The sequence below is a fragment of the Trachurus trachurus genome (assembly GCF_905171665.1).
Source record: "Trachurus trachurus genome assembly, chromosome: 21".
NCBI lineage: Eukaryota > Metazoa > Chordata > Actinopteri > Carangiformes > Carangidae > Trachurus > Trachurus trachurus.
Window position 1 is genome coordinate 2,321,628 of NC_139899.1, and position 27,238 is coordinate 2,348,865.

General features: G+C 41.1%; 1 protein-coding gene across 1 annotated transcript in view; it reads right to left on the reverse strand.

Annotated features, from left to right (window-relative positions):
• Positions 1-12,302, reverse strand: part of mlphb (melanophilin b) — a gene marked incomplete at its 3' end in the record, with an annotated part of 31,521 nt that extends 19,219 nt beyond the window's left edge. The window contains exons 1-2 of the mRNA XM_083996903.1: positions 12,159-12,302; positions 142-363 (exon numbers count right to left, since the gene is read on the reverse strand). Coding sequence (XP_083853029.1) covers positions 142-363; positions 12,159-12,286 — 350 coding nt within the window. The 5' untranslated portion in view covers positions 12,287-12,302. The remainder of the gene's footprint in view (positions 1-141; positions 364-12,158) is intronic.
• Between the last annotated feature and the right edge of the window lie 14,936 nt (positions 12,303-27,238).

Below are 27,238 nucleotides of genomic sequence, written 5' to 3' on the forward strand. Positions count from 1 at the left end.
AGTTTTCATTTTCAGAGAAGCACACGTTAGTGGTGCAACAGATTATTTTCATGGGATGTTTTCCTTTGCTTTCAGCAACAGTTCAGACAGTAGTTTAAATAACTACAGACTTCAACAAGTCTTTAATGTGTTATTTCCCACCTTGCCATGCGGCAGGGATCACACACCCAGCCATGCTCCTTCTTGTTGTAGCGGCTGCAGGATTTGCAGATGTACAACTGACAGTCCAGACACTGACGCTTGCTGTTGACCAGGAACTTGAAGGGCTGGAGACAGCGAATACAGAGAGACTCAGTCACGCTGGTCTGGTTCCCCAACAGCTCTCTCTTGGTGTCTTCCTTCTCAATCTGGGTCTTCAGCTCCCTAGACAAGGTTGGAAAAGGGGAAGAGTGAAAGCACAGTTCAACAAGTGCATTTTTCTTTATGTGTAGTCATCCTAGTCAGGACATGGCTTCAAAGCGGCCAGCAAACCAGCTAACAAAACATTGTAAAAGACCAAAAATCTGCCACCTTTAGTGCTTGTAGCAAATTTTGTTAAACATCTGGTACAACCTAAATAGTAAAACACATCATGTCATTTAACTATTTCATTGCAGAAAGCACTGTCAAATCCGGTTTTAGGATATGTTTTCACACACACACACACACACACACACACACACACACACACACACACACACACACACACACACACACACACACACACACACACACACACACACACACACACACACCTGAGCTACTGTATGTAGCCAATGTTGAGTTTGTAGTCCTGTGGTTCCATTGTCTATCATGATTATCCACAATGCTCACCTCACACATAGCTATAGAGCAATTTAGAGTTGCCAATCAACCTACAGGTCCTACTGTGCACTGTTCGAGTGGCATATTTCACTACTACTACTACTACTACTACTACTACTACTATATCTGAATATTCAGGGTCACTACTGGTAGTACTGTAGGCTATTTCTTGCACTGGCGCACACACGCGCACCTACACGGGAACATAGACGGGTCGCGTTGTGACCATAATACATCCATGGTTGTGACAGTAAACAAATGCGCTAAATCATGCTAATAAGCTAATGTGTTCAAATTGCTGCCCCCCATCAGACCGTCCGACCGTCTGTACTGGAGTAGGTACTCGGATATCGGCTACAGCCCTACAAGAACCCGATAAAACTCCACCAAGATATAAACCAAGATAATATCGAGAGTTATGTTTTCATAAATTCTACCAGTTGCTACCTAGCCTGGTTGGTTCCGTCGGCCTGTGAAGACAGAGAAACGTCGGTGCAGCTGCAACTAACGTTACAGGACACTGTTGCCGGGGCGACCCAGTCCAGGTTAATCAACAGACAGGTGTGCAGCGGCTCCTGCAGTGACGGTGGGACTTTGACAATCGAATAATCGTCTGATAAATTAGTATTGTTCCAAAACTAAATAATTTCCCCTTCGGCTGGTTCCCTGTAAATATGATTATATATTTTTTTGTCGCACGTCTGAGGCTTTAGGCTAACGTTACTGTTGTCAGGACGAAGCTAAAGCTAGCTAAAAACTTTTCTGCATGCAAAGCAATGGATGAAACAGATGGCAGCATGAACATGATGGACATGAGGAGAACACCAGTGGATTATCTAACTGTTGGACTTGGAGAGCTGGCTGACTGCTGCTGCTGACTGACTGTTTTGGGACACTAGGAGTCAAGGTAAGACATGTTTCCTGGAAATCTGGGAGTTTTGCATCAGCTGTGGTAGTGCTGAGGAATCATTTGTGTGGTGCTGGACTGAGATTAGTTTCAGGTGAAATAGTTGTGGCTCAGTTTTAATGTTTGACAGTCATGAGTCTTTATTGCATGCTGTGGAAAGACTTAGTGGACACTGCCTGATTGTCAGAGGGGGCGGGGCTGCAGTTTAGGTGGACAGATGTGTTCTGTACTTTATTACAGTCAGTGCTGATGCAACATCAGACCACTATTGTACGCTTCTTTGACATGTTGGTGATACTGGTCTTGCCCATAGTGGAGGACTCTATCAGTGCCAATCTATTGGAGTAGACAGTTTAGTCCATGGCTTTAGCCCTGTAAAACTTATTATATTCTATTCATTAGTGGCCTTTAAGTATAGTGATAATCCGTTTAGTGAATTATGTTAATTTGATTAACTGCTCTATATCCACTTAAACGGGACCATTCACCTTATATAGCCTAGGCCATTTGTTTTGAAAATTTGGGGCCAATTTTGGCCCCCGGAACATAATTTTTGGGCCATTCTTGGCCAAACTGGGGATTAAATGGCCCGCGGCCCTCGCTAATTTCTGACGCTGAGAACATGGCAGTATTGACATGCTGTAATTGTAGAAAGTTACAGAGTAGATATTCCTGCTCAGACTAGTTGTGGTAAACGTATTAAAATACATACTGTAGGCAGTTGTATTGTATGGCACCTATATGGGTTATGTAGTGTAGAGGTACTGTAGGCTATATGGCCATTTTAAGTTGAAATCTCTAAATGGAATACTTTGTAAGAATCCCATAACCCTTAGCAGACACATCTGTTAGCCATTAGCAATATGGCTTCTGTTAAATCTGAACAAACACTAACAATGCTGCTCTGTTCTGGCTGAAGGAATCAGTACTAAGTCATGTTTTGAATGCACATCTCAGCAAAGGGAAAAGTTGTTTCAACCTCATGGTCTAAGTCCACTCTGGCTCAAAACGCTGTTTGGGCTGTTGACACTCTGCCAAGATTAGTAATACCATAGCATCACCAGGACCAAAACCAAAACTTTTGCTCACTTTAGCTGGATAAGGCAATGGCTGTTTGTCAAGAACTGGTTACAACACAACTCCCAAAATCACAAATAGTAAATGGTAACAGCCAGAGACAAGCTTCTTTCCCATTGATAGTATTTATGTAAAGCCAGTCTAACCCATAGACTGTAAAAAGAGGTCTAACCATGTCCTTCACTACTCCTCTCCCAGATTAGAGCATGGCTACCCGACCCGAGCCCGCGGGTAACCCGAGGCCCGACGGGTATCGGGCCGGGCCGGGCCTGGTTTTTAATTAATTAATTCGGGCCCGGGTCGGGTCGGGCTGCACGCGGACAGCTGGTCTTGGCCGTTGGTCGCGAGTGCTCTCTGAGCGGCGCGCGCGCGTGTGTGTGTGTGTGTGTGTGTGTGTGTGTGTGTGTGTGTGTGTGTGTGTGTGTCGCTAGTGCCACTCGTAGACTGGTGCCACTTCAGGTGGATCCGTGAGCCAATCATCCGTCCGCAGTATGGGCAGAGGAGCCCAGATGCAGCTGCCCTCTGGTGTCGCTGGGCACGTCTCTCTGTCCTTCTCTGCTGGTTCCTGAGTGAGGTTGCTCTGGCACACACACACACACGACCGTGTTCACCTCTCTCTCCCTCCCTCTCTCTTTCTCTCTCTCTCTCTCTCTCTCTCTCTCTCTCTCTCTCTCTCTCTCTCTCTCTCTCTCTCTCTCTCTCTCTCTCTCTCTACCGAGTCGTCTCACTTCCGAGCCGCTTGACGAGCGTCGCGCTGTTAAATGTCTTTGAAAATAACATGCATTTTGCATAATAACACTTCGGGTAACGGGTCGGGTCGGGCCTGGTTTTTAATTTATTGATTCGGGCTCGGTTCGGGTCGGGTTTGAGAGTCTCGGGCTCGGGCCGGGTACGGGCTTAATTTCCAGGCCCGTGCAGCCCTCTATCCCAGATACAAAACAAATAAGCACATTTCCCCAAATGCTGGGGTATTAACTGTGGAGCTCTCATGGAACAAAGGTACTGTCTAACTTATTACTCACTTTGTGTTTTTACAGCTAGAGAAACAAACTTTATACCATTTAATTACAAATATAAGGGAATACATGGTTGTCTGCACATGGCTTCAGTTTGGCAAATTTGTGTAAATATTATGTCAGATTTATTACATGGAAACGTAAGTAAAGACACAGAATACAGCAATGCTTCGCCAGGAAACACTTAGTGCAGTGATTACCAATGAGAAAAAAACTGATTAAGATAGATGAAATATAATGTCACTGCAGTTGTCTTGATTAGATTTTAATGGACACAGCCCTGATAACTGTTAGAATCCATATGTTATGTACACATCTGTGTTTTCATGTGTCCCATGAAAGCAAATATGACTGCTTTTTATTTAAGTGAACTGTAGAGCAATGCTCCCTAATACAGTATACAGTGTAATCTCATATAATTATTGAATGGTACAAGATATGAAGTTTGGTGGTCATCATCTGGGTGCTATAACTTTTCCTAAATCTGCTATTGAGGGCTGGGATGTATAAGTAACAAACTGATGAGGGGTTTATTTTTTATGGGTTCATTTAAAGAGGATGATTGTGTTTATTTTTGGAACAAACAGAAGTCCAAGAAAAGAGAGACTAGACCCAACCCTTACAGTACACTAACGTGTGAACCTTCACCGGTCTCACGATTCGATTTGATTATGATTATGTCAACGATTTGATTTCATGATGCATCAAATCAGCCTTCTTAGATGGTTTTGTTTGGATGGATACAGTCAAATATAAACTTTTTTTTTTAGCAAAACGTAAGTCTGAACTCAGACACAGTCAAAAGTATGACAGCTATGACAATACTAAACCTCATGTAGTTATGCAATGCTACAAATTTGGACACATGGGACACAGATGGGACATAAGCCAGCCCTCACTTATGTAATATAAGTGCAGGAATAAAAAGTTATTGATTAGTAGTTAATACATTTGTTTTAGAATCAATTTTGATTAGTGTATTAAATGAATGCCAGTGTATCCGACTGTACACCTCACCCTTCGTGAACAAATCACATGCAGTCTTTGCTGTGAATGGAAAAAGATGTTCTCTTGAAGCGGCTGTACATCCGCCACAGGAAACACTCGCAAACATATTTTACAAGTAGTCTGACAGTCATTGTCATTGACACTGTCAGACCTAGTGTTTTAATTTACCCACTCTCATCTGTGATGAAACCACCAGTAAGTTTTGCCTAATCACAGGCAGAGTGGGGCGGCTCTTAACAGAATGTGGGTAGAATGATGCTGCATTCAATACAACTTGGAAATATGGGACAAACCCATTCCCTATTGGTTCAAAAATGGGACGCACCATCTAATCCTCAAATATGGAGCAATTCCATATTGTAAGAGACAGGTGGCAACCCTAATGGGACACTATCACAGCAGACTACAACTACCAGGAATGAGCGTGACGTGCCACCTCTTCAACTCACAGCCTCCATTCAGAAAAAACACAAATATGTATTTCGCACGGACATTTCTTTCTATAGCAGGTGCAACAGTCACATCGTACAGCTCTGCTATAGATGAAACAGGTTACTTCCAGGATGTTATTTTCAAGCAGAATTTTTTGCCACAGCCGGAACATTAACAAACAATGTCATTCTGTTATAATCGATTATGGTCTGCTCCTGCATCTAATCATCCATGTCCGCATCTTGATGCACTGATTATATGATTCATTACAACACCCCATACTGTAAAGTAGGCCTACAGTACTAGTACTAGTGAACTTAGTGGGGTTTCAACAGTCTCTGCTATTAAATAGATTGATTCTGTTGTTGATGTTTCAGGAGCAACTTTCAGTTATCATATACCACAATTTATGTCAGCCCATGGCTAATAATACCTATCTACTGTATATGTTACAATAAGTTCACCAAAATGTCAGTATTCTACCTAGAAGCTTGAAGAATCGAACTAAATCCTGCTCTGAGATATCCTTCCGCTTCTCTGTGTAACTTGGCAGCTCATCACGTGTGTCATGAATGACTTCATTGCCTCGAGTCAGACATTTTCTCGAGCAACACTTAAACCAAACTTGTGCTGATTGCAGGAGAAGAAGCAGTGTCGCCCAGACTCTCAGCACTGCGAGATGCTGACAGTAGTGAAGAAGGAAAAATCCAGATAACAAGTCCCAAATGTCACAGTGTGGGTGGAGTCTGGCAGGACGATCACTGAGGATGAGAGGATGTTTATTGTTTATTAAAGCTTTTTTAAGGCCATGCTTTTCAAATTATAGCCCAGATCATTGGGATAAATGGGATACTTTGTAAGTATCCCATAACCATTTGCAGATACAGCTGCTGGGCATTAGCGACGCGATTTAAAAGTAATATCTGTTAAATCTACCCTCCTCTGAAACATCAAATCCCACAGATCTGAGATACAAGATGCCCTTCTATGATTCAAAAGAGATGTGTGCTGTAGGCAACTTCCAGGCCTTCCAAGCACTGACACATGGCCGCCAAAGATAAATATGCGTTGCAATATCTTCCCAAGAGGAGAGTTTGTGAGCGAAGGTGGCGCCCCTTGTAGTTAATAATTAATTTGTTAAGCTGTTGGGATCTTTTAGGGGTTTCTGTGTGAGCAGAAGACCATGACATTTGACCAAAAGCTCTGGAATGTTTCCAGTAAGAGAATGTTGTGCTGAATTTGTTTTATTTTGTCACACACTTACTTTTTCTGACATTTAAGGAATAGTTCAACATAAACATAACATGATTTTTACTTTAAATTAAATTGATTACATAAAGCGGGAGTTGTAGATTTTTTTCTTTTTTGTATGGGGGCCTTGACAGCTGCAACTTGTATGCAGCACACGCAAAGACACAAACATCTTCATCAGTTCATCGCTTCAAAAGTGTGCGGTTATTTTTCTAGTGTCCCCCGGACTGAATATGTTGCATATTTCATGTAAGAAACTACAAAACCAAAGGCCTGTGTGCATGAGGCTTTCTACCTTTATGGGACATCTGAATCTTTTCAAGGCTCATAGTGAAGGTGACGTCATCAACCGTCTTTATTCAGCACTAGTAAAATTTGAAAACCAAATGATTAGTTTTTCTTTTCAAGTTACACATTTTTTTCTTCTTTAATATTGAAAAGAAATGATGGCCATGAAAATACCCCTTGCATCATAGCTATACCTTTTCATAATATTCTGGACAGTCATACCAAATAATACACTTTCACTTCATCAAAAAAAAAGCCTTTTTCCACAGTCTTTGATTAAAAGCAGGTACTGCAGCACTTTTGCTGAACTGGCGAAGCTCTGGAATCCGGGTGCGGCAGCCAGACGTTCACTAAGTTACTTTGGTCTTCATAGCTGTCTGCGCCTCGGTGTTCCCATACAGTACATGGTGATTCTCCCTCCATGTCTGTCGGCATTAATCTCTCTAGTTTAACTTAACTTGCTGTTTCACATGTTCTGTCCCAAATTTAAACCAGTGTGCCTTTTTCCCTGTCCTTCATCTTGACGTCATAATAAGTCAATTGAATTGTCTGACACGTTACCATATCCTGTGGGGTTAGTGGAAGTGAAAATAAGAGAAGGAAAATCTCATTAGATTGGGCGAACCATGTGACCTGAGGAAATCTGTGGCATAAAGAAAGCGGTGTCCCTGGATGTTGGTCTCAGGTCTCTGACCGTGCATGTGATATATGAAGCTCTGTAGCCTAATGGAAACTTAACCATATTGATATGTTTGCTAAATTTGAGTGCTAAGTCATATATTAGTCATATGTAACAGTGGCCTAAACCCAGTGCCCTTTAATAGGGTTATTTGAGGGAGCTTTGAGGTCAGAGCAAACAAAGGTGGAGTATTTCAAACTTCTATCAGGCCACTCCCACTATATCTCAATCTATTGTTGCTAGTAGCAAAAATGCATCTTGGTAAGAAACAAATGTTAGCACTCTCTAGATTGTGTTAGAAGAGTTTAGTTTAGAGATTAGTTGGAATTAGACTGAAGGAACAGGTAGAGGTCTAGATAAATCCTCGAGTGCAGACGTTTCCCAGAAGCAACAGGAGCAGGAGGTGGAGGAGATGAACTGATCATCCTGCTCTGCCTTTCTGTGCACATTTGTTATTGTTCTCATGCCACCATGAGGCCAAAGAACTGGATTTCACCAGAACTGTTCGCCAGACAAGTGGCTTTGATAACGGTAGTGACTGAAGCATCTCTCTGAGGAATTTGAATGTGGGAACGGAGAAGTGGGTGGACAGGAGGGGCGTGTGGCGTGTGGTAGTGACGGGCTTTTAAGTTGAGCAAACATTCTTGCATAGAGTTGACTGTTAAACATTTACTCAATGCAGACAAAAATGCCAATCACTATTTGTTACTAATAGCTATTAAAAGGACATTTGTAATTTTTGTTGGCCTAAAATCTAAATCTTTGCCAAAATGAGTCACTTCATCTTGTGGTCCGACTTATGTGGTTTTCCAAGATTTAGGTGTGACACTTTTATATGTAAACCACATGAGGAGGATCTGTAGCTATTTATAGACTTGAGAAACCTTGGATGAAAACAGCAGTTGCCTGAGTTGCAAACAACAGCTCATTTGAATGGAAAACAAATGGCTGAAGAATCTTGGCAGGAACCGCAACCTAAGTGGCTGAAATTGAAGGACAGTGTCGTCCTTGTATTTGTGAAAAAAAAGGCTGACAAACTATCTGCACGGACGGACAAACAGGAGGAGAGCCAGCCGCTCGTCCAAAACTCCTGAATGAGCGGCCAATCTTTAAGAATATTCACCATAGATGAAAAAGTAAACAAAAAACAGAATAACCCTAAAACCATGACAAACTATCACAGATGTCTGACTCTGCATTCATTGCCTGTGGGAAATGCAGAATGGAGACAAGACGGTACCAGTCGCAATGCAAGTTAATCAGTGGAAAATGACCCTTTCATGCACATGCAGACGAACAATAGCACTATGTTTAGTTTGTTGGATAGGGATGATTCAGCCATCTCAGCCTGAAATAATAGAAATAAGGAGCTACAGAGAAGTGTCCGGATGAAGAAAGTTTCTTAAAATCTGCAGCATTTCAAAATGGTTAAAGATCAGATCCGCAGCCCAGAAACAACATGGAGGATTCCCTGGAGGTCACTGTGGCGTATGAAGAAGCAGGAAATCAATTTGTCCTGGATAGAAATCTTAGAAAATACAGTGGTTTTTAGGAAGTGACCACAAGTTTTGCATACTTAAAGGTATAACAGTAGGAAGTACCCCCATCTAGTGGTGCGGTTGCATATCGGAACGTATTCTTGGTTGCATTCACGTGAAATGGGGCAGACGTCAGACAGACAACAGACGCTGCATGTAACAGGATAAACAAGTGGTCCACCAGCACGAGGCAAAACAATACAGGTGTGACAATATGTTGTCATGGTGATGTCGTATTGTTTACCTGACCCATGTTTTACCGTCTTTCTCTCGTCAAGTAAAATGACATCCGGTTGGTTTGCCGACGGCCGTCTGCCTGACTGCACCTGAATGCAACATCAGTGTCTCCGTCCTTCCTCACACTACACAGTGGTGACAGTTTTAACAGGCTGAGCCGACAGCTCCGCTGAGTTTCTATGGTTACCTACGGTCACGCTGCCACTCAACGTAAAAAATGGTGATGCTAATAAAACGCCAAATAAGTTACATACTGGGGCTTTAAATATGGTGATGTAATTCTAAATGGACAAAATCCCCATTTCAGCTCATTATTCACCAGAACCAAACTGAACCACCAAGGAGACAGCGTGGTACCAGTTTTGAAATGAGTTTGAGAAATCGTCTAGGAAGCCATGGACAAGTATCTCAGCAGCTCTCCATCAATCAGACCTTTATGGTGGAGAGACAAGACAGGAGCCACTGTGAATTCTGCAAACAATGTTTTTTTCTGAGAGAAAATGGAAAAAGATGATCTGGTCTGATAAAAGCTCCATGCACTATGTGGTGATCACCAAGCAATGCTCATTGTCTGGCTAACACCATCCATATGGTTGAGCAAGGAGGTGACAGCACTGGGTTTGGAAGACTGGTCAGGATTGAGGAAAAGGAGAAGGATGAACGCAGCCAAATACAGAGAGGCCCGTGAAGAAAAGCTGCTCCAGACCACACGGGGTGCACATTATTATAGTTTGTGAGTAGCCAAAGCCAGGATTTAAAGCCCACAGAACATCTGTGGAGAGACCCAAAGATGACAGTTCACAGTTCTCATCCAATCTGATAGAGCCTGAGAGGATCTGTCAGGAAGAGAAGGAAACTGCCCAGATCCAGGTGTGCAAAAGTGCAATGAGAGTAGAGACTTGCGAAGATTAGAAGCTGTTATTGCTGCCAAGACTCCTGCTACTGAATTAAAGGTCTGAACACTTTGTAAATGAACTAATTCAGTTTTGTACTTCTTTTTTGCGAAGATTTCTAAAAAAGATGCTTTCATGGTCATATTGGATTATGAAGACTGATCCACAAATGGCCATTTTTATCCACTTAAATTCAAATCCACATTACCATAAATAAAGAAGTGAAGGCACCGACTACTTCCTGAAACCGTATGAGTAATAAAACATCATTGTGTTTGAAAAGCATGCTGCCAGAGTTTCAATAAAAGATTTGTCATACAAAGACAGACCATTAGCTGTTTTTACCATCCACCTCCTCCGGCTGATTAGACATCATGTCGAGTAAAAGCAGCTGGAGCTCTGCAGATCGTTGTGTAATGACAGCAAACTCTATGAGAACTGGGTTTGCTCATGTCCACACATAAGCTCCAATCAGGTAACATGTGAAAAGACCTGTAGATGATATGACTCTGACCTGACAAACTGACTGTAACACCGGATCAATAGCTTAAACCTGGTTCCTGTAAGCTTTAAAATGCAAGTGGTTTCCTGTCATTTTAATATGGGACCACATGTTTTATGTTTTTTCTGCTTTAGGGCTCCTCAGTGAGGTCGCCTGTCCCTGATTATATGTTTTACCGGATCATTTAAATAGTAAAAAGTAAATCTAATCTTAGTGTTTCACCCACACGTATAGTGAAGATGCATAACAGGTGCAAATTTTGCTTCAACAATGCACCATTGAAGGGCGCCTTCATTTAGAGGATTATCCTAGAGGAGCAGTAGTGCTCCTTCTGCTGCTGCTGTGCTGAGGTCATTCCACATCCAAGCATAAGAGGAAATTCCCTCTAAACCTCTTCCTCCCACGGTTTGATATCTAAACCATCCATCAGTCACTGCTGCCAAGAGGACATGTGAGCAGTGGTAGCTCACTGGGTTTGGAGCAGTTGAGTGAATCATCTGTTTGTGACACAGCTCAACAAGGTTAGTCCATCTCTCAGCACTATGTGTAATTTCAGCTCCGTTCGACTAAATTTAAATCAAGCAAATTGGTTGATCATCCCTCATCTCAATAAAAAACAGCAGATTGCCAATTACAGTATTGAGCCTCACAGGCTTTGAAGCCTGGACATGTGACTCCTTGTACACTGGGAAATACGGGAGTCTGAAACGTATATCTGACAGTTTCTAATCACGTGGGGATTTCATATAGACCCCTATGGATAAACTAATCCTTTTAACCTTTGAAAACAATCACACATTTTTCTTATTCCAAAAGTTCATAAGCAATACAACAGTTCAGTATGAGTACCAGCCAGGTAGTCAACATGTTTATTTCTGCTGAGAAGTTGGACCTGTTATCACTGGAGTCTGTGGGATTTACCAGCCAGACTCCAGCGGTCATAAGAGAAACTACAGTGTTTGGTACTTCCTCGTTGGCTTCTTCTTCAGCTCCAATGGCTGTTATTGGCTAAGATGGCTGTTGCACCACATTTCAACATTCATCAAACGAGTCACGGGGGGTTAAATTCTTACACTGAACATCAGGCTGAAAAAAAGTTTTACTGCTCTGGCTGTGGATTTTAGTCTCAGTATTATTTGAGTGAACAGATCGTGAATCAAAAAGACTTTTGTGGATCTCAGTTCAACACTTTATATTATCCAAACTCAAATAACCCCACTTTTAGATATTTCATTTCATCGCTTTGAAAATAAAAGTAGCAGAGCATTGTTACAGCCACATTGTTACAGCTGTTGCCTTATTGATAGATTCATATATCTACAGGAGAGTGTAAAACACAAAACAATTTGTCCTTGGGTTTTATCAGTCAATTTCAGATGATTCAAATAAAGATTTTAACCTGAGAATCGATTTTTTTTCAAGCCGGCCCTCCCTTACCAACCACCCCAAATTCTGTTTGTTGTAATTTGGCACTACATTCAGAAACTTTCAAAAACATCAATAGAAAAAAAAAGCTTTTATCTTACCCAAGCCTGTCCTCCTCCTTCTTCCTCAGGTCAAAATCTCGCTGAACAACTTCCCACACATGTTTGGCCTCGTCATCTGTGAGCTTGGAGAGATCCAGCTTCTTCCCTGTAGCTGTGGTGCCAGGCATAACTGTGAATGTGTTGCCAGCTGTTGGGTTACAGTGGGGGAGAAAACACACAAATTAGCTGCTTTGCACATGAAGTTAAAACTAGTCGGCATTAACAATTCTGTAGGCACCAAGGATTTAACATACAGGCAAGATTGAATTGAACAAAAATAGAGCTGCAGAGAAAACACTCCTGATGATAAAAACAGAATCTGATCATCTGACCTCCTGACGACAGTTCTATGCAAGATTAAGAGCTGAAATTGACAACATTGTTGGTAAATCAGTTGATTGGGGACAGTCATGGCACGTTCACAGTACCAACTCACTGTCATTGTAAAGGCATTGTACCATTATAAAAGATGAAAATAGGCCGCGCATGTCAAATTTGCATGGGAATGCTTAATGTGAATAAAGCGGAGGCAGATTTAGGTGGGACATGGTAACAATTCTCCTTTTTTTCTTTGTTGGATAAACAGCAAACGGGAATCTTGGTGTCTTAAGCCAAACTGAAAGACAATGAAAGGTTTCATTCAACCTACTTGGGGAGTGAATGGTACCAATTTGTGAACATAATGTTTAGGTAACATCCCCTACTGAGTTGATGAAGTGAACTTATTGGCCAACAGGTGCTTATTTCCACATCCTCATGATTTTTTCATTTGGAGTATGCTCTAATTCCAGTGTTATTATGTGTTCTCTTCTTGATCTCTAAGTCCTGGAGGACATATCTGGCTAGTAACGGTCTGTGTTGTATTCCTAAATAACCTTAGATGTGGTCCAAATGTTTTATTTTTCAGATCTGCCACACCTACTGTATAAGGTACATCCAGGTCTACTTGTTTCTATTTAAAAAACGAGTTTCACCCTTGCCTTCTCTTTCTGGGGTGTTTCTATTTCATACTAGACGTTTTAAGCCACTGACTACTTTGCGTGCGTAACAGTGTCTTTTCTTATGCAGTTTCCTACTGTGTTTATGAAATAGCTTTCTTTTGTTTGTGGTCCAGTTGTTTTCATGACTCTGCTCATGAGTCAGAGATGTCTAAACCTTGTACTTGTCCGTCTTTTATGTTGTTGCCGTCTTCCAGGCAAAGCAGACCAGAATAATAGTATTGATCAAGGGTCAGTGACTTGGAGCGTAGGCCCAGATCAGCTGCTTTAAAACCTCTCTGCCACATGTATCTGTCCTGTGAGCTGTGGAGCTTTTGCACAATTCAATCATCACATTGCTGATTTTTTTTTTTAATTCTCTGTCAAGTCTCTGTCAGTGGAGTATACCCAAGTATTTCACATGATCCACTTAATGCTGCATGGGTTTCAGAGGATGAGGTAATGGCACTCAAGCTGGCAGACAGTGGCACACACACACACACGCACACACACACTCAATAGTGCTCAGGAACATCACATTATAGCCTTGTTTTCCACAGCCCATGTAAGAAAACTCAAATGACTGGCTAGTCTAATCTAATTTCTGCTTATGCAAGTGAGCGGCAATGGTAAAAACAAGCACGCAAGTTTGACAGAAGAACAAGTCCTCCTATCATTCACTCCTGCTATACAAAAACCTCTCCCACAGTTTAATTCTCACACTTGAATAGCCACTCAGTATACAAGGTCTTCACATGTATTTACTTAGTAGGTGTGTGCAAGCTAATTTACTGTATTGTACGAAGAAAACATTAACAAAAGTAAAAACCACTATAATATTCTTGAGAGCATGTTGATCTCCATCTCTTCACCAATGAAATATGGTTTTTACACTATATCTTTGAAGGAATTCCTACATTAAATTTGCTGTTGATGCTCAACAACTGAACAGGTGCACATTTAAATGACTCCTTCTGTTTGCAAAGGGATGGTTGGGCTTGGTAACAGAAGAGGACATAATCCTGGAATAGTTTTACCAGCAAAGAAACAGTTCAGACGAAGCGTACATTTTTAACTTTATTCTAATTCAAACTACTACTAATGGAATTTCCAACGTGGCCCCATTGGAATTGGTGCCAGGACTTTTATATTTGGGAGAGGTCCCAAAAGCTGTCTGGCAAATGCTCCAAAATACTTTTAAATGCATGAATTAGAAAGCCAATAAGAATATATGGGGTGCTCGCAGGCAGGAGTTTAGTCCACTGAAATACACAAAGTCAGTGCCTCGCACTGCAGTTTAAGTGACAGAAATCTCAAAAAAGCAAGAACAGGATTATAGTTTTATGTTGAATCAAACGGTCAGATGCTAATGTCTAATTTTCATCTTTTTAACATCACCACGACACGAGTGAGCGTAGCTGTGACTTACCTTGATGTTGTCTGAGTAGCCCTCGGGCAGTATTTCCTCTGAAGGCACACCAGGCTGACTGCAGGGCAAACTAAGTAGCAGACAGTAATGCTAATCACATGTCTAGTTAACCAGGAGGAAGAAAGCCAGAGAGACAAGCCTCCCCTCCGCCCCTCTTGACTTTGCTTCAAAGGGTCAGGCTGTGTGCCTTGCCTCATTCACAGCAGATTTATTTTGCATACATGTTGGGGAAAGTACCTGATTACCCATAAATCAATCAGCTTGTAAGCAATTATTTTGGGGCATCTTGTTGCTTGGACCGTTTCCAAATATGCAGTGATCATGAGGTTATTCAGAGGCCAGTTGGGCCGAAGCCCCAGTCACATGTCGTAGAACATATATTACAGGAGAGAGCGCCGCGGTAATACAAAACGTCAACACCATTATTAGACAAGTGACAAGTTTTTTACTCTGAATGAATAATCTAAAATATGAAATTTTACAACAGCAGCAAAATAAAACAATGCCTAATCTTCTCAGTCTGTTAATAATTGATGCAGTGTTTATTTTAAGGTTTTACTTAGAGGCAGATTGTAGTTATAAGACTGTTATTTGCACAGTGGGAAGGTCGACCTTCCTTCGTCAGCAAGGAATCTTATTCCATTCATGCAGCCAAATATTTACACCTGGGATTACAACAAAAAAATTGCAAGTGTTTTTATATGTCGACATCATTTTGTTAATCTAATGTGATGTGAAAGCAGAGTTGGAGAGAGTAGGAATGACCACAGGAAACTCCCAATCAATTATGAGAGAAATGTACACTCTAAGTCAGACAAGAAGAATCCAATTGCATATGAAAATCATACCGGCTGAAGTTGGAGCATTTTCCATTGTTCATTTATTTATCTGATTCTCTTCCCATAAACATCAAGACTAACTCTCATTTCCTCCCTCGCTGGTTTATATTTTCCAAGGGGTTGATTTGAGCCATGTGACCAGTCCAGCAATCCGGTTTTCTTGTTTGCTCAACCACCAGATCCCTGTCATCCTCTGCTGGAGTAAATAAACATGTGGTGGTTAGTCGCACACAGTTTGTTTTTACACTTGCACTGTAGCTATTTACAAACACAGTAGACGCTGAGTTTGAAGCTCTATGCACAGCTCCACTACTTCCTGAACTTAAGGCTGCTCTTTTATTTCCTGTCTTACATTATTGGACAAACTGATTAATCAAGGTGTGTCTGGGTAGTCACAATGGTCAGACACACCTGGATTAATCAGTTTATAGAGCCCATTGAGGGCAGTGTCCTGCTCTCTGAAATAAAAGCATGTTTATTTAAAGCAGAAGTAAGCGATCCGGTCGTTTTGGCTAATGCTGCGTTCCAGGCAGGCTTTTGAAACCGTAAATTACAGCTTCAAGTCACGACTTACGACTTTGTAGCGTTCCAGGCAACCCACTCGTGTTTTTCCGACCTGTTTTACCTGTGAAAGTCACTATAACGGCCACTCGTAACTTCCGACCCGTGAACTCGTACCAGATCAAACTGGTACGACTTCACAGGTCGGAAAAACACGAGTTACTAGTTGCCTTGAACGCACCATAACGTCATGTCAGCCGATGGAGTTAGCAGCCCCCGCCCTCGTCATGGATCTATTGGTCCTCGTCCCTACGTCACCACATTCACGCGCATCCCTTGGCTGCACACACAGCCCTTCATGCCGTTCTCTCTCCTCATTGGATAAAACTTGTAGGATACGAGAAAAGTTTTCTCGTCGGCTCAGAGCAGAGCAGAGTGACTGAGAGACCCGTGTTTCGGTCCAAACACTCTATGTAAGTGATTGCTGTGGGAAGATATAACTATTTAAGACTTATATTAACACAAAAATATCGCTTACTTCTGCTTTAAAGGGACAACGAGGAGTTTTGGAAAAGCGAAGTGTTTTCACACTACATTTATGAGCCTCCGCGCGCACCGTGAAATTCTTTGATCGGCGCAAGACGGACTCATGTTTTCATTCATCAAGAAATAAAGTCAGAGGTTGGAAGACGATCACATAGCCTACCGTCGTAGTTCCGACCATAAACGGTGATTCCCGAAAGTGAAACCGAAAGTAAAGAAACTCTGGTCGGCTCGACCAGCATTTCCACCACCACTAATAATAACAAAATTACGATAGAGACAAAACAATATATTTATCGAAAATGGGCCCATTAACAAGTGTGGGTAGCGGAGATTCATCCACATTAACGCGAGACTTTTTTATAACCAAATAGAAACTCCTCGTTGTCCCTTTAAATATAGCATGAAAAGGATCTCTGCTGTTCACTATGGTCTTGTCCTTACAGCGCAAACACATATTGCACACAGAACTAAAAGGCAAGGCAAGGCAAGACAAAGCATCTTTATTCATATAACGCATTTCATACCAAGGCAACTCAATGTGCAAAACTTTTCTTTTTTTTTTTTTTTTTTAAAGAACAGCATAAAAACAGAAAACAAAAAACACAGAGTTAAAAGCAGGAGCAAAGAAGAATAAAAAAGTAAAAAGGTCCCCATGCAGACTTTTTAAACAGTATAGCCTAGTGGTTTCAGAATAGATCCAACATTTGTTCAGATAGATAGTTCAGAGAGCACATGGACAAATATTAACACAAAAAAAGAAACTTTGTGGATGACATGATACACATTTCTGAAGCTGATGTGAAATGTTTAACTGTCAGATGGAAGACGATGCATTTTGGTTAAATAAATAAATAAATGCAATAGCCTGATTCGATTACAAGCAAATTTTACAGGGCACCTTTAAGGGAAAATTATCAGACAAACTGAATTTATTTAGTGTGTAAAATTTGCAAAAAATGGTGTGCGACTCTTCATTATACACCTGTCATACAATCATACAGACTGCACTGCAGTGACTCTTATTCTTAAAATCTTGTTAGTTTGTGTTTGCTTGTGTGAAGTCTGTCTGTCTTTTGTCATGTGTACTGTGTTGTGGAGAGTGGAGACAGACATTTTAATATAATTTAACAGGGAGCTGACAAAATGTGCAAAAAAAAAATTGCTCAGATCATCTTAGAATCTTAATGATAAAAAAAACAAACAACAAAAAGCAAACACACAAGAAAACCTTACTGGCCATCACATGAATTGCCAGATAAGTGGAAATCTGCCCTAAAATACCAAGACCCCAAAACAGAAACTCTTTGAAAGCGGTTAGAAAAACAGTGCAACAAAGGTTTAGTTTGGCTTCAGTACAGTCAGTTCCTGCAGTCATCTCCGTGTGTATGTTAGCATTCAATTCCACCTCTCTTTTTATCTTGGATAACACCCAGTGCAAACAAGCTAATGTGTATGAAAATCCTGGACAGCACGTGACAGCAGCTTGTATGTTTGATTCTCTCTCCCCCTGTGCTGGCCAGCTGAATCCTCACCAGGGTAACATTTACCCAAATGCCGTATGATATGCTAAATAACATACAAAAGATTGTTCTAAGTCTTAGTAAAATCGGAACTGGCAACAATATTAAATAGTTTCAAGAAAAACACAGGATATCTCTAAATGGGCTAATTTTAATCAGCCCCAGCTCACCGAGTCTGCTCCGGTCTGCTCTCATTCATTTTCCGACTGTGGATGATTGACAGGTGCCAGGTCCCGCCCTCGCCATTGACCGACTGTTGGGGCTAATTTCATTCAGCCCACAGGCCGAGCGGTTCTGACCAATCAGCAGCGGGCTGACGCAGGGTCAGTGATTGACAGGCGTCATGTCCCGCCCCCTTGGTTCACTTGTCATTGGGGCTAATTTCATTTAGCCCAACACCGCTGTTTTCAGACCAATGACAGGAACCGGAGGAAAAGTTGTGTTGTTGTGGGAGGGAGAAGACAGAAACAGCGGCACTAGGCGCTAGCATCACAGGTAGCTACTTTACTGCTCTAAACTGTCTTTGCTAACATGAACGAAGTGGAGTATGTGTCTGCTCAACACTGAATTTATCTTTTTCTTGTAACGTACTCACTATCCATGAATGACATCATATCCTGTTACTGATAGTGACAGATTATGTATTGACTTATCTGTAACCTTGAACCATTGCATGTGCAAACTGTGATGACATGAGGCTTAAGCAATGATAAAATGGCAAACATTATTTTCTAACATATATATACAATGTATACTGTTGTATTTTTGAGTGCAGGATGTAAACGGACTCAAATATGTGTTTAGAGCTATGTTCACCTAAAGTCTTTAGTCGTGCTAGCACAGTCTGTACTCAGGTATAGCACTTTGACCAACACCAATGCGTTAAAGTTCAGAATTTAAAACGTTTCTCATGGTCATTATATTAGTCTTAAAAGTTCTGTATTTTACACTTGTTCTGTGTTTTATTGTGTTAATAAGTAGAATAGTTTTAAGAATCAAAAACTATCTCGGTGTAGTTTTCCATCTCCTCTCTCAGGCTGCTCTCTGGAGTCGGAGACACAAAATTCCTGTAAGGTTGGACGGTGGGTCCTGGTGGGTGGGGCTTATGGCATAACTCAGAGCAGTGACTGCTTTTTTGTGATGACATAAGGTTACAGTTAAGTCCTGACGACTGTTTTTAAGGCTCAATCTCTGAGCTGTTTGCATTTCTTAGTGGACTGAGATTTTGATACTGTCACAGTATTGGACCCCGGACCTGCTATATAATTTAGAAAAACGAGGACATTCATAAATTGGACATTTAAGCTGTTTGTGTTCTAATGTTTGCTTATTAGAACTAAGCAAAAAGTACAAATGAAGCTGATGAAATGCCATGAAGAAATGACCATGCAACTGCAGTGATCTGTTCGAAGGCTGGTACAAAACCTCCCCCTATTGGTGTTGACACAGCACTGAAATACACACACTCGACATGAGAGACACTAATAATGACCATCAGGCCTCCATTTTAAACAATCCCAGTCTTAATCAATGAGTTTCATAATCTTTTATTACTATGTGTTTTTTTAATTTTTTTAATTTTTGGACAACATGAAAGACGAGTGAAGATTATAGAGGGACCCCATTAACCCCTGTTCTCACTTGGTTTAAACTATAGATTTCTATCCCAAAGTGGAACCAAACAATTAGAAAGAATGAATGAAAGAATTTAAACCAGCCACAGACTTTATCTGCATTTTCTTCTCTTGACCAGTCGTCATTATGTGGTTTTGGCATCTCCCTCTGATGCCTGATTTTCTCTCCCATTTTAAGATTAGGTCCTTTTAGTGTAAGCATTTGCTTTGATAGAGACATACTGATTACCTCTCTGTGGTTGGTTTATCATTAGACTTGGCCCTCATCTCCAGTAATCACTGGAGAGCAGGAAAAGGGCCTGTTTTCAATGCTGTGTTGGGGCCATAAGAGGAGGAAATACCCCCACCCTCCACCCGTCATAACAGGAGGAAACAGTCCAACAAAAGAAAAAAAACTGAGTTTATGAGCTTTTTTTCATAGTCAAACTAATCTGACTGATCCCTGACTTTTTTGTGAAATTGTTGCAAGGTATTTGAATTGCAATGAAAGGTTTTACATGTGACACTGGGAAAATCCCTGTTATTAATTTCACTGTTGGCCATTTAAGTCATACTGACATTATCCTGCTGCTGTGCTGTTTAGTGCTACCATAGTTCAACTGAAGGATTAGCAGGTGCATAAAACAGAGCAGTCGATCCTTCCTTGGATGCCAGACCATGTGGAGTCTGAATGGGACGAATTGGAGCTGAAGATGAGAGACTGCGTGAGATAATGAGTGCTTGGAGGGAACATTAAAGTGTCACACAGACTTGACTGCAGTACAGCCTCATAGGCACCTTGAATGACAGGCACAATGAAAAGTCTAGTAGAAACAGACAGGAATGAATGCACTGACATTAGTTACTGCTGCTCACTGCTGGTGCTGTAGAGAATGGCAGAAAGGCATTGAGGCAAGTGGGCCAAGCATACAGGTCAAATTTTTCCATATATATATATATATATATATATATATATATAGAAATCAGTTCACAGGCTGTTAAAGGCAACTGAGAAAGTTGAGGAAAGTCTCAATTTTCAAGTTATGTTACAATGCCTTCATATATGGGCAATAAAAAAAGCGCAATTAATACATGGGAATTGCATACAGTCCATATAAAAGTGACTGTAAACTGAAATAGAGATAGAATTTTTTATATTCAATGGTTCTTTGTGTGTTCTGTAATGGAGATTATAGTGCCAGTAGTTTTATAGGAATCCCCCATTGTAACATTTTAGAAGCTTTATGCTGGAAAAGTTTCCTTTCACATTTCCAGCTGGACGTGGCTGCCTGTCAATGCATTCTTTTTCTAATGTGAAAGCTGTTTGGATCAAGTGACAAAGGCTCATTATACATTGCTGCAGCACACATAGGTCTTTCAGAGTGTCACATACAGGAACAACTTCAACTGTCTCTGATTTGATTCCTTGTGTGTTTGTTTTCTGTTAACCACTCTCAGTGTGACAGCGAAATGTAAAGACTGAAAGTGGAAGGGAGAAGTGTTGAGATTTCTTTCATATTCCATGTATTAGCCCTGACGCTGTCCTTCCAAGAACAACAGCATCAGTCATCTTCAGGATTGCCAGCAGTAGGAATTATGAATCTTATTTGCCGGAGCAATCAGTAGCGCACTTTACCAAAAGTTCTGTTAGTCAGTGTTACTGTCAGAGTGGGGAAATAACAGGACCCAAATGCAGACCGCAAGGATACAGGGTTCGGTGGCACAGAAAGGATGTATTCACTCACAAGTTGCATGGGGAAACACAGGAGCATGGGGGAGGTAATCAAACAGGCAGAGAACTTAACAGGAAGACAGGAGTAAGACATGGACTTCAAAATAAAACAGGAAACAGGAACATAACAGGGAATGAAAGACACCATGACACAAGAAGACAGGACACAGAGCTTCAAAATAAAACAGTAACTAAACTTAAAGCAGTAAGCGATCCGGTGGTTTTGGCTAAGTTCTTGTCAGCCGATGGAGTTAGCAGTCCCCGCCCTCGTCATGGATCTATTGGTCCTCGTTCCTACGTCACCACATTCACGCGCATCCCTTGGCTGCACACACAGCCCTTCATGCCGTTCTCTCTCCTCATTGGATTAAGGTTGTAGGATACAAGGAAAGTTTTCTCCTCGGCTCAGAGCAGAGTGACTGACAGACCCGTGTTTCAGACCAAAAACTCTATGTAAGTGATTGCTGTCGGAAGATATAACTATTTAAGACTTATATTAACACAAACATTCCGCTTACTTCTGCTTTATCTAAACAGGGGAACACACAGAGGACGTGACAGTTGGTATCTTTTACCCATAAGCACAATTGTTCCCCAAACATAACCAAGGGCCATTTTGCTGATAAATGACTGGAATGCTATGGTCCCTTGAAGGCATGCGCAAAATATGTATTTGTCGTTACATTTGCAGTACTTGCAACTCATACTTTAATAAGACCAGTTAAAGAATAGTTTGATTTGTCAGGTTTATAGGATCCTGCTTAACCTACTGATTTAATAAAGAATATCCCTGGTATAAGGTCAATAGGTATGAATACTGTCAAAGTATCGGTCCACAGAGAAATGCTCTCGGCTCATCAGAAAGTGCCTTAAATTTAGTTGTTAAAGCAAATGTCATTGCATCAAATTCGAGTACAATGACCAAAGCTATTGTTACTTAGTTACATTATTAAACCCATTGTTTTTGAAAAACGTACATAAGTCTGAGTTAGTTCACGTGTACTTATGATTACAGCTGTGCACAGCAGTAACACGCAATGAAAATATCACACAAACGCTCTAATTAAGTGTCTGACTCCAGCTCAAACATCTGAGGTAAGATTATCACCATTTGTTGTGTTACGACCTGCGGTTAGCCTGGCCATGTGTCAGAAGACTTTCAGCCAATCAGAGGAGAGGCTCATTAGTCCTAAAGGGAAGCATGAGGGACGATAACAAATTTTGCTGGACGATATATTGTCCCACAAATTATTGACGATAAACGATATTATTGACACATTTTTTTGAGAACAAATGAACCACTAATATAATAATATTTCACAATAATGCAAGTAGACCCTTTTAAATGCGATAAACTTGTATTTCTCATGAGTATTTTTTTTTAACCATTGTAATTGGAATGACAAGAACTTACTATATAGCTACTATCCTAAAAAAAAATAAAATAAACAAAAAATAATAAGCAGTGCAGCTCTTCTGTCCAATAACGTTACTGAAGCTCCACTTTTCATTCAAACAAACTAATGTGACTTCCACAGATGTAAGATTTCATCAATGAGACTAGCATTTATCTCCTAAAAGATATTAAACCAGCCGGCGGTAAACCTCTAAAAACCTGCTGATAAGTTTTCTTAGTCGTTTTCTCCCCCAATGACGGAGGTTGACCGGCCCGTGAGCTGCTGCAGACAGACGGCTGCAGACTGTGGGAAGCCCCGCTCCTCCTGCTCGCCGCTACCACATTAGCTCCAAAACGTCGGAGGAAAACTCCTAACAGGCGATATGTGGATAAACTGACACAGACTGGGGGTCTAAACTGTGACTTTCTGGCATGAAAAAATATTAAAACTTTAAAAAGTGACGTGTTAACAGCGCTGCAGCAAGAATTACGTAAAATAGCTTTTAGCTGCTTAGCTTTACAGCTAGCGCTGCCGGTTGCTGCCAATGCATTCTGGGAAACAAAGATCCTGGATGACTGAAAAGAGGGTTCACTCCTTTCATTCTGCAAAACAAACGGCCCAGGTGCTGAGACCGATGCACAGAGTGAAGCCTCTTGTCATCCAGCCTGGTTGGAGGAAAACAAATATGTGCGCATGCACATGGCGATTTATCGAGGCCGGAAAAACTATCGAATTCATTTTCATTTATCGTGCGATTAATTGATTTATTGATTATCGTCCCAGGCCTACATGAGAGGGGAGAAATAGATGCTTTTGATGCTAAAAACCACAAAATAAACCTAATTATGTTTATCGAAACTTAACTTGAAATATTTGAAAAATGAAGAGTTCCCCTTTACTCCCTATATCTCTGGTGTCCTCAGGGTCCACTGTTTCCACCATTGCCTCCTTCAAAAAACACTGGGTTACCGAGGGCAACAGCTGTGTGCATCATTTTGTCTTTCCAAGTTGCCTGGCAAAAGAGCTGAGTCAGAACATCTCCAGCAGTCAGCAGCATTTTGCAGTTGCTGTAGGAGGGAGGGGCCTCACCTGCTGAGTCATGAAGGATGTAACACGAATAGAAAAAATATAGAAAAGTTTTTGGGATAAATCAAAACTGACAACATACTTTTAAACTTGGTGATACATGGTAGCTGAAAAAACAACAGATCTAGATAGCACACCTACATTGTGAACTTCAGACTTAAAAGTATAATTATGGTTTTTATTTCAGCTTCTTATTTTGGTAGGTTTGACTGTCATTCCCAGCAGTCATGACTACATTATACTCACAGTGTTATTGCTGGTATCTTTTGCTAAAAATAAGTCAAATATGGCAGGAGACACACGCAGTTTAGACAGACTTTCTGGCTCAACTCTGACCAACCTTTCTTCCTGTAGTTACAGTTACAATAAAACTGAATGACATTGCAGAAAACCATTGTGCTGTACATGTACAGTATTACAGGAAAAAATGCGGTTTAGATAACCTGATATAACCTGCAGTTTCTTGCCTGTTGGACTTTGTTGTGGCAATGTCACTCACTATCCAGATCCGATTTAGCACCAAAGCAAATCAATTGGTATGCAATTTGTTATTACTCAGAAAACTATAACTTTCAAAAATAACATATAATTTACAATGAAAATCGGCCAGATGACCTGAGACTTGTGGCACTACGAGAACTGGCAGTAGCAGGTTAAATTATGTAGAAAATAGAATAAGCTATAAAAACTTTCATTGGGTGAATACACATGAATTCAATTATGTTCAGCAGCTATGGCTGTTATTGTTTATCAGTATGCAAGACAAACTGCTGAATGCTTCTCTAGTGTGGCAGAGAAACTTGGAAACGATCTTTCAGCAATGAGTTCTCATATTAGTCTGTTGTGATCAATAGATCAGCAAACAACCACCTACTTACATGTCCCTTTGCAGTGTCCCTTTGCAGCCCTGTACCTTTTCCTGCTCTGCTGCCTCCCCCATGCCCCCATCTAATCAGTCTTTCTTAGTTTCCCCACATGGATAACAGGAGCAGCAGCTGTAAACTGTGCCTGTAAACTGTAAAACTGCAAATTGTTGAGTCTCAGTGGGATTTTTAGTATCATCAGACCTAGCACATAACTGAATGCCATTTATTTTACTGTTGAATAGCAGCAGCTAAGTGTGGGCAAAGTGGGTTTTATGTGTCTTGGTGTTAATGACATGAAAGTTTCCCAAAGAGACTCTGAAGCTACTTAATTGGTTTTCCTTTGGGTCACCTAGTGGCACTAAAAGTTCAGGTCACACAAGAAAAGTAGATGATTTTAATAGTAATAAAAAGCACCTGGAATTAGAGAAGTGGAGTTGAACAGCAGACAGAGAGCATGCACTTAAAGATAACGGTAAAGCACTTGAGCTGCACAATTAGGATTAATCGTTCATATGAGAGGTCAAGGTTCAATCACCGAACTCCACTAATCCAAATTGGACCTTGATCTTTTGACCAGCAGTAGAGACAGCTTCCTCTGTAGTGCAGCACTGAGTGTGAGAGCGAATGCAGCGCAGCAGTAGCAATCCATCCCTTCAAAGCAGCGTTTGCTTCACTACCATGTTGAAGTGATTGTCATGCCTGCGCTATTACGTAACAGCTGCTTCACTAAGTGAACCTGTAAAGCAGAACATTTGTAGTCTTAAACATTATTCCACGCTGTCAGACACTTGGCTGCATCGCCTCTACCACACCGAACACCCTGCTACATAGTTAAGGTTTTTCATGATTACAGGGTACTCAATGCAATATACCTTTTTGTGTTATGACAGTGAGTTGGACGCCTGTTTTAAAATTTGTCATGTTTGGCTGAAAACTTTGTAGTTTTAGTGAGTTGCAATCTTCTGGTTCAGCGTCCATGTCCTTACTGCTTTCGTATGATTTAAAGCAACAACTAACATGTTGTGCACATTAACAAAATCACATGGGGTCTACAGTCTGTCATATGATTCCATAACTAATCATATTAAACATATCAGCACCCATTTCTTCTCCATTAATCTCCACCTCCACTTCCTCCTCACCTCCTCTTTAGCATGAAACAGTGTCGGCGCTGTCTGTGACATTAAGAAAGAACAAAAACTGCGAGGCTGAGGAGCTGAAATTATTCCCAGATGTCAAGCAAGCCAACTCATTTATCCAAATCATGGAAATTATAACCTCTCAAGGTAAATACCACTCATGGAGCAGGAGTGGAAAAGGCGACGGTATTATGAGTCAGTTGCTAAACATTTGCAACTGTGAAGGGACTTTTCAGGACAAACGAGGACTATGACACAGAGTCTGACCATGTTTCCATCTTGAATTTGCTTGAAATATATTTTCATTCATGAATATGTACAGTACGTATGTAATTTATTATGGAGTAGCCATGGCTACCGGCTACACCATTAAAAGATTCCAGCTGTCAATTTAAGACACCCATTGAGAGTTCAATGGTGGGCATTGTTCAGTTGGATTGGTGAGTCAGAGAAGCACTGGAGGCGGGGGGAACTGTGTGGCTGCGCTTGGCACAGCGAGAGGGAGATGTGATACACCAGAAGCAAGCTACAGCAACTGTTGAGTGTTGGAAAGACATTTAGTCCCTGCCTCTTTTGTGGGGAGGAGGGGAGCCAGAGAAACAGCCAATACTTTTTTTTTGCAGAATAGACATTTACAGAAAATCTTGTGGTTGAGTTATCAGAACTGTAAGTTACAGTTTCCCCTCATACCAAATATCCTAATGGAAAACTGTTAATGATGCAAACTCTTCAAAGGGTTGGTAGTCCACAACGAACCTCAGTGGGGATTTGTTCTTGATTACAACATTGCAGAATCTGGTCCCGTTTTTTGTGTTTACCTCCCAGTAAGATTGAGTGGGTGGTGTGGGAAGAAGGTGTGGTCAGCTGCTCGTTCGTTGTCATGTAGGAAGAGTTGTAGCACGGCTATGGGAAAACTTAGGGGGGAATATTCCAGAAAGGTTTGCCAAACCCAAAATGACCATGGAAATATGTGTGCATCATGTGACTGGCCATGTTAGTGTGAGCTCCTTTGCTCAAAGTGGTTTGTAAAAAAAAAAGAAGAAAAAAAAGAAGAAATACAGCGGAGCCATGAACCCATTTCAAAGAAAAATAATTGAGTAATGACATTTGGACAGAGTTGACTTGTTCCTTCACATTTAGTGGCTTGCATTTCCTGAGGTCATCCTCTCTTCCAAAGAGAAGCCTGGATGAGCGATACCTCCATGTTAAACCCTGTTAGCTTTAGACAATGGCTTCCTTTAAGGTATATAGACGCTGTTCTGTTTAGCATACACATGGGAAATAACAGAAACAAGTGAATGGCAAACTTCATGTGGTTGCTTCATATACACTCTAAAACATATTTAAACCAGATTGTTTTCTTTGCTGTGTAGGCACTGGCACCACAGCCTCCATAAAACACAAGAATCTGTTACATAATGTGCATTTGCACAGG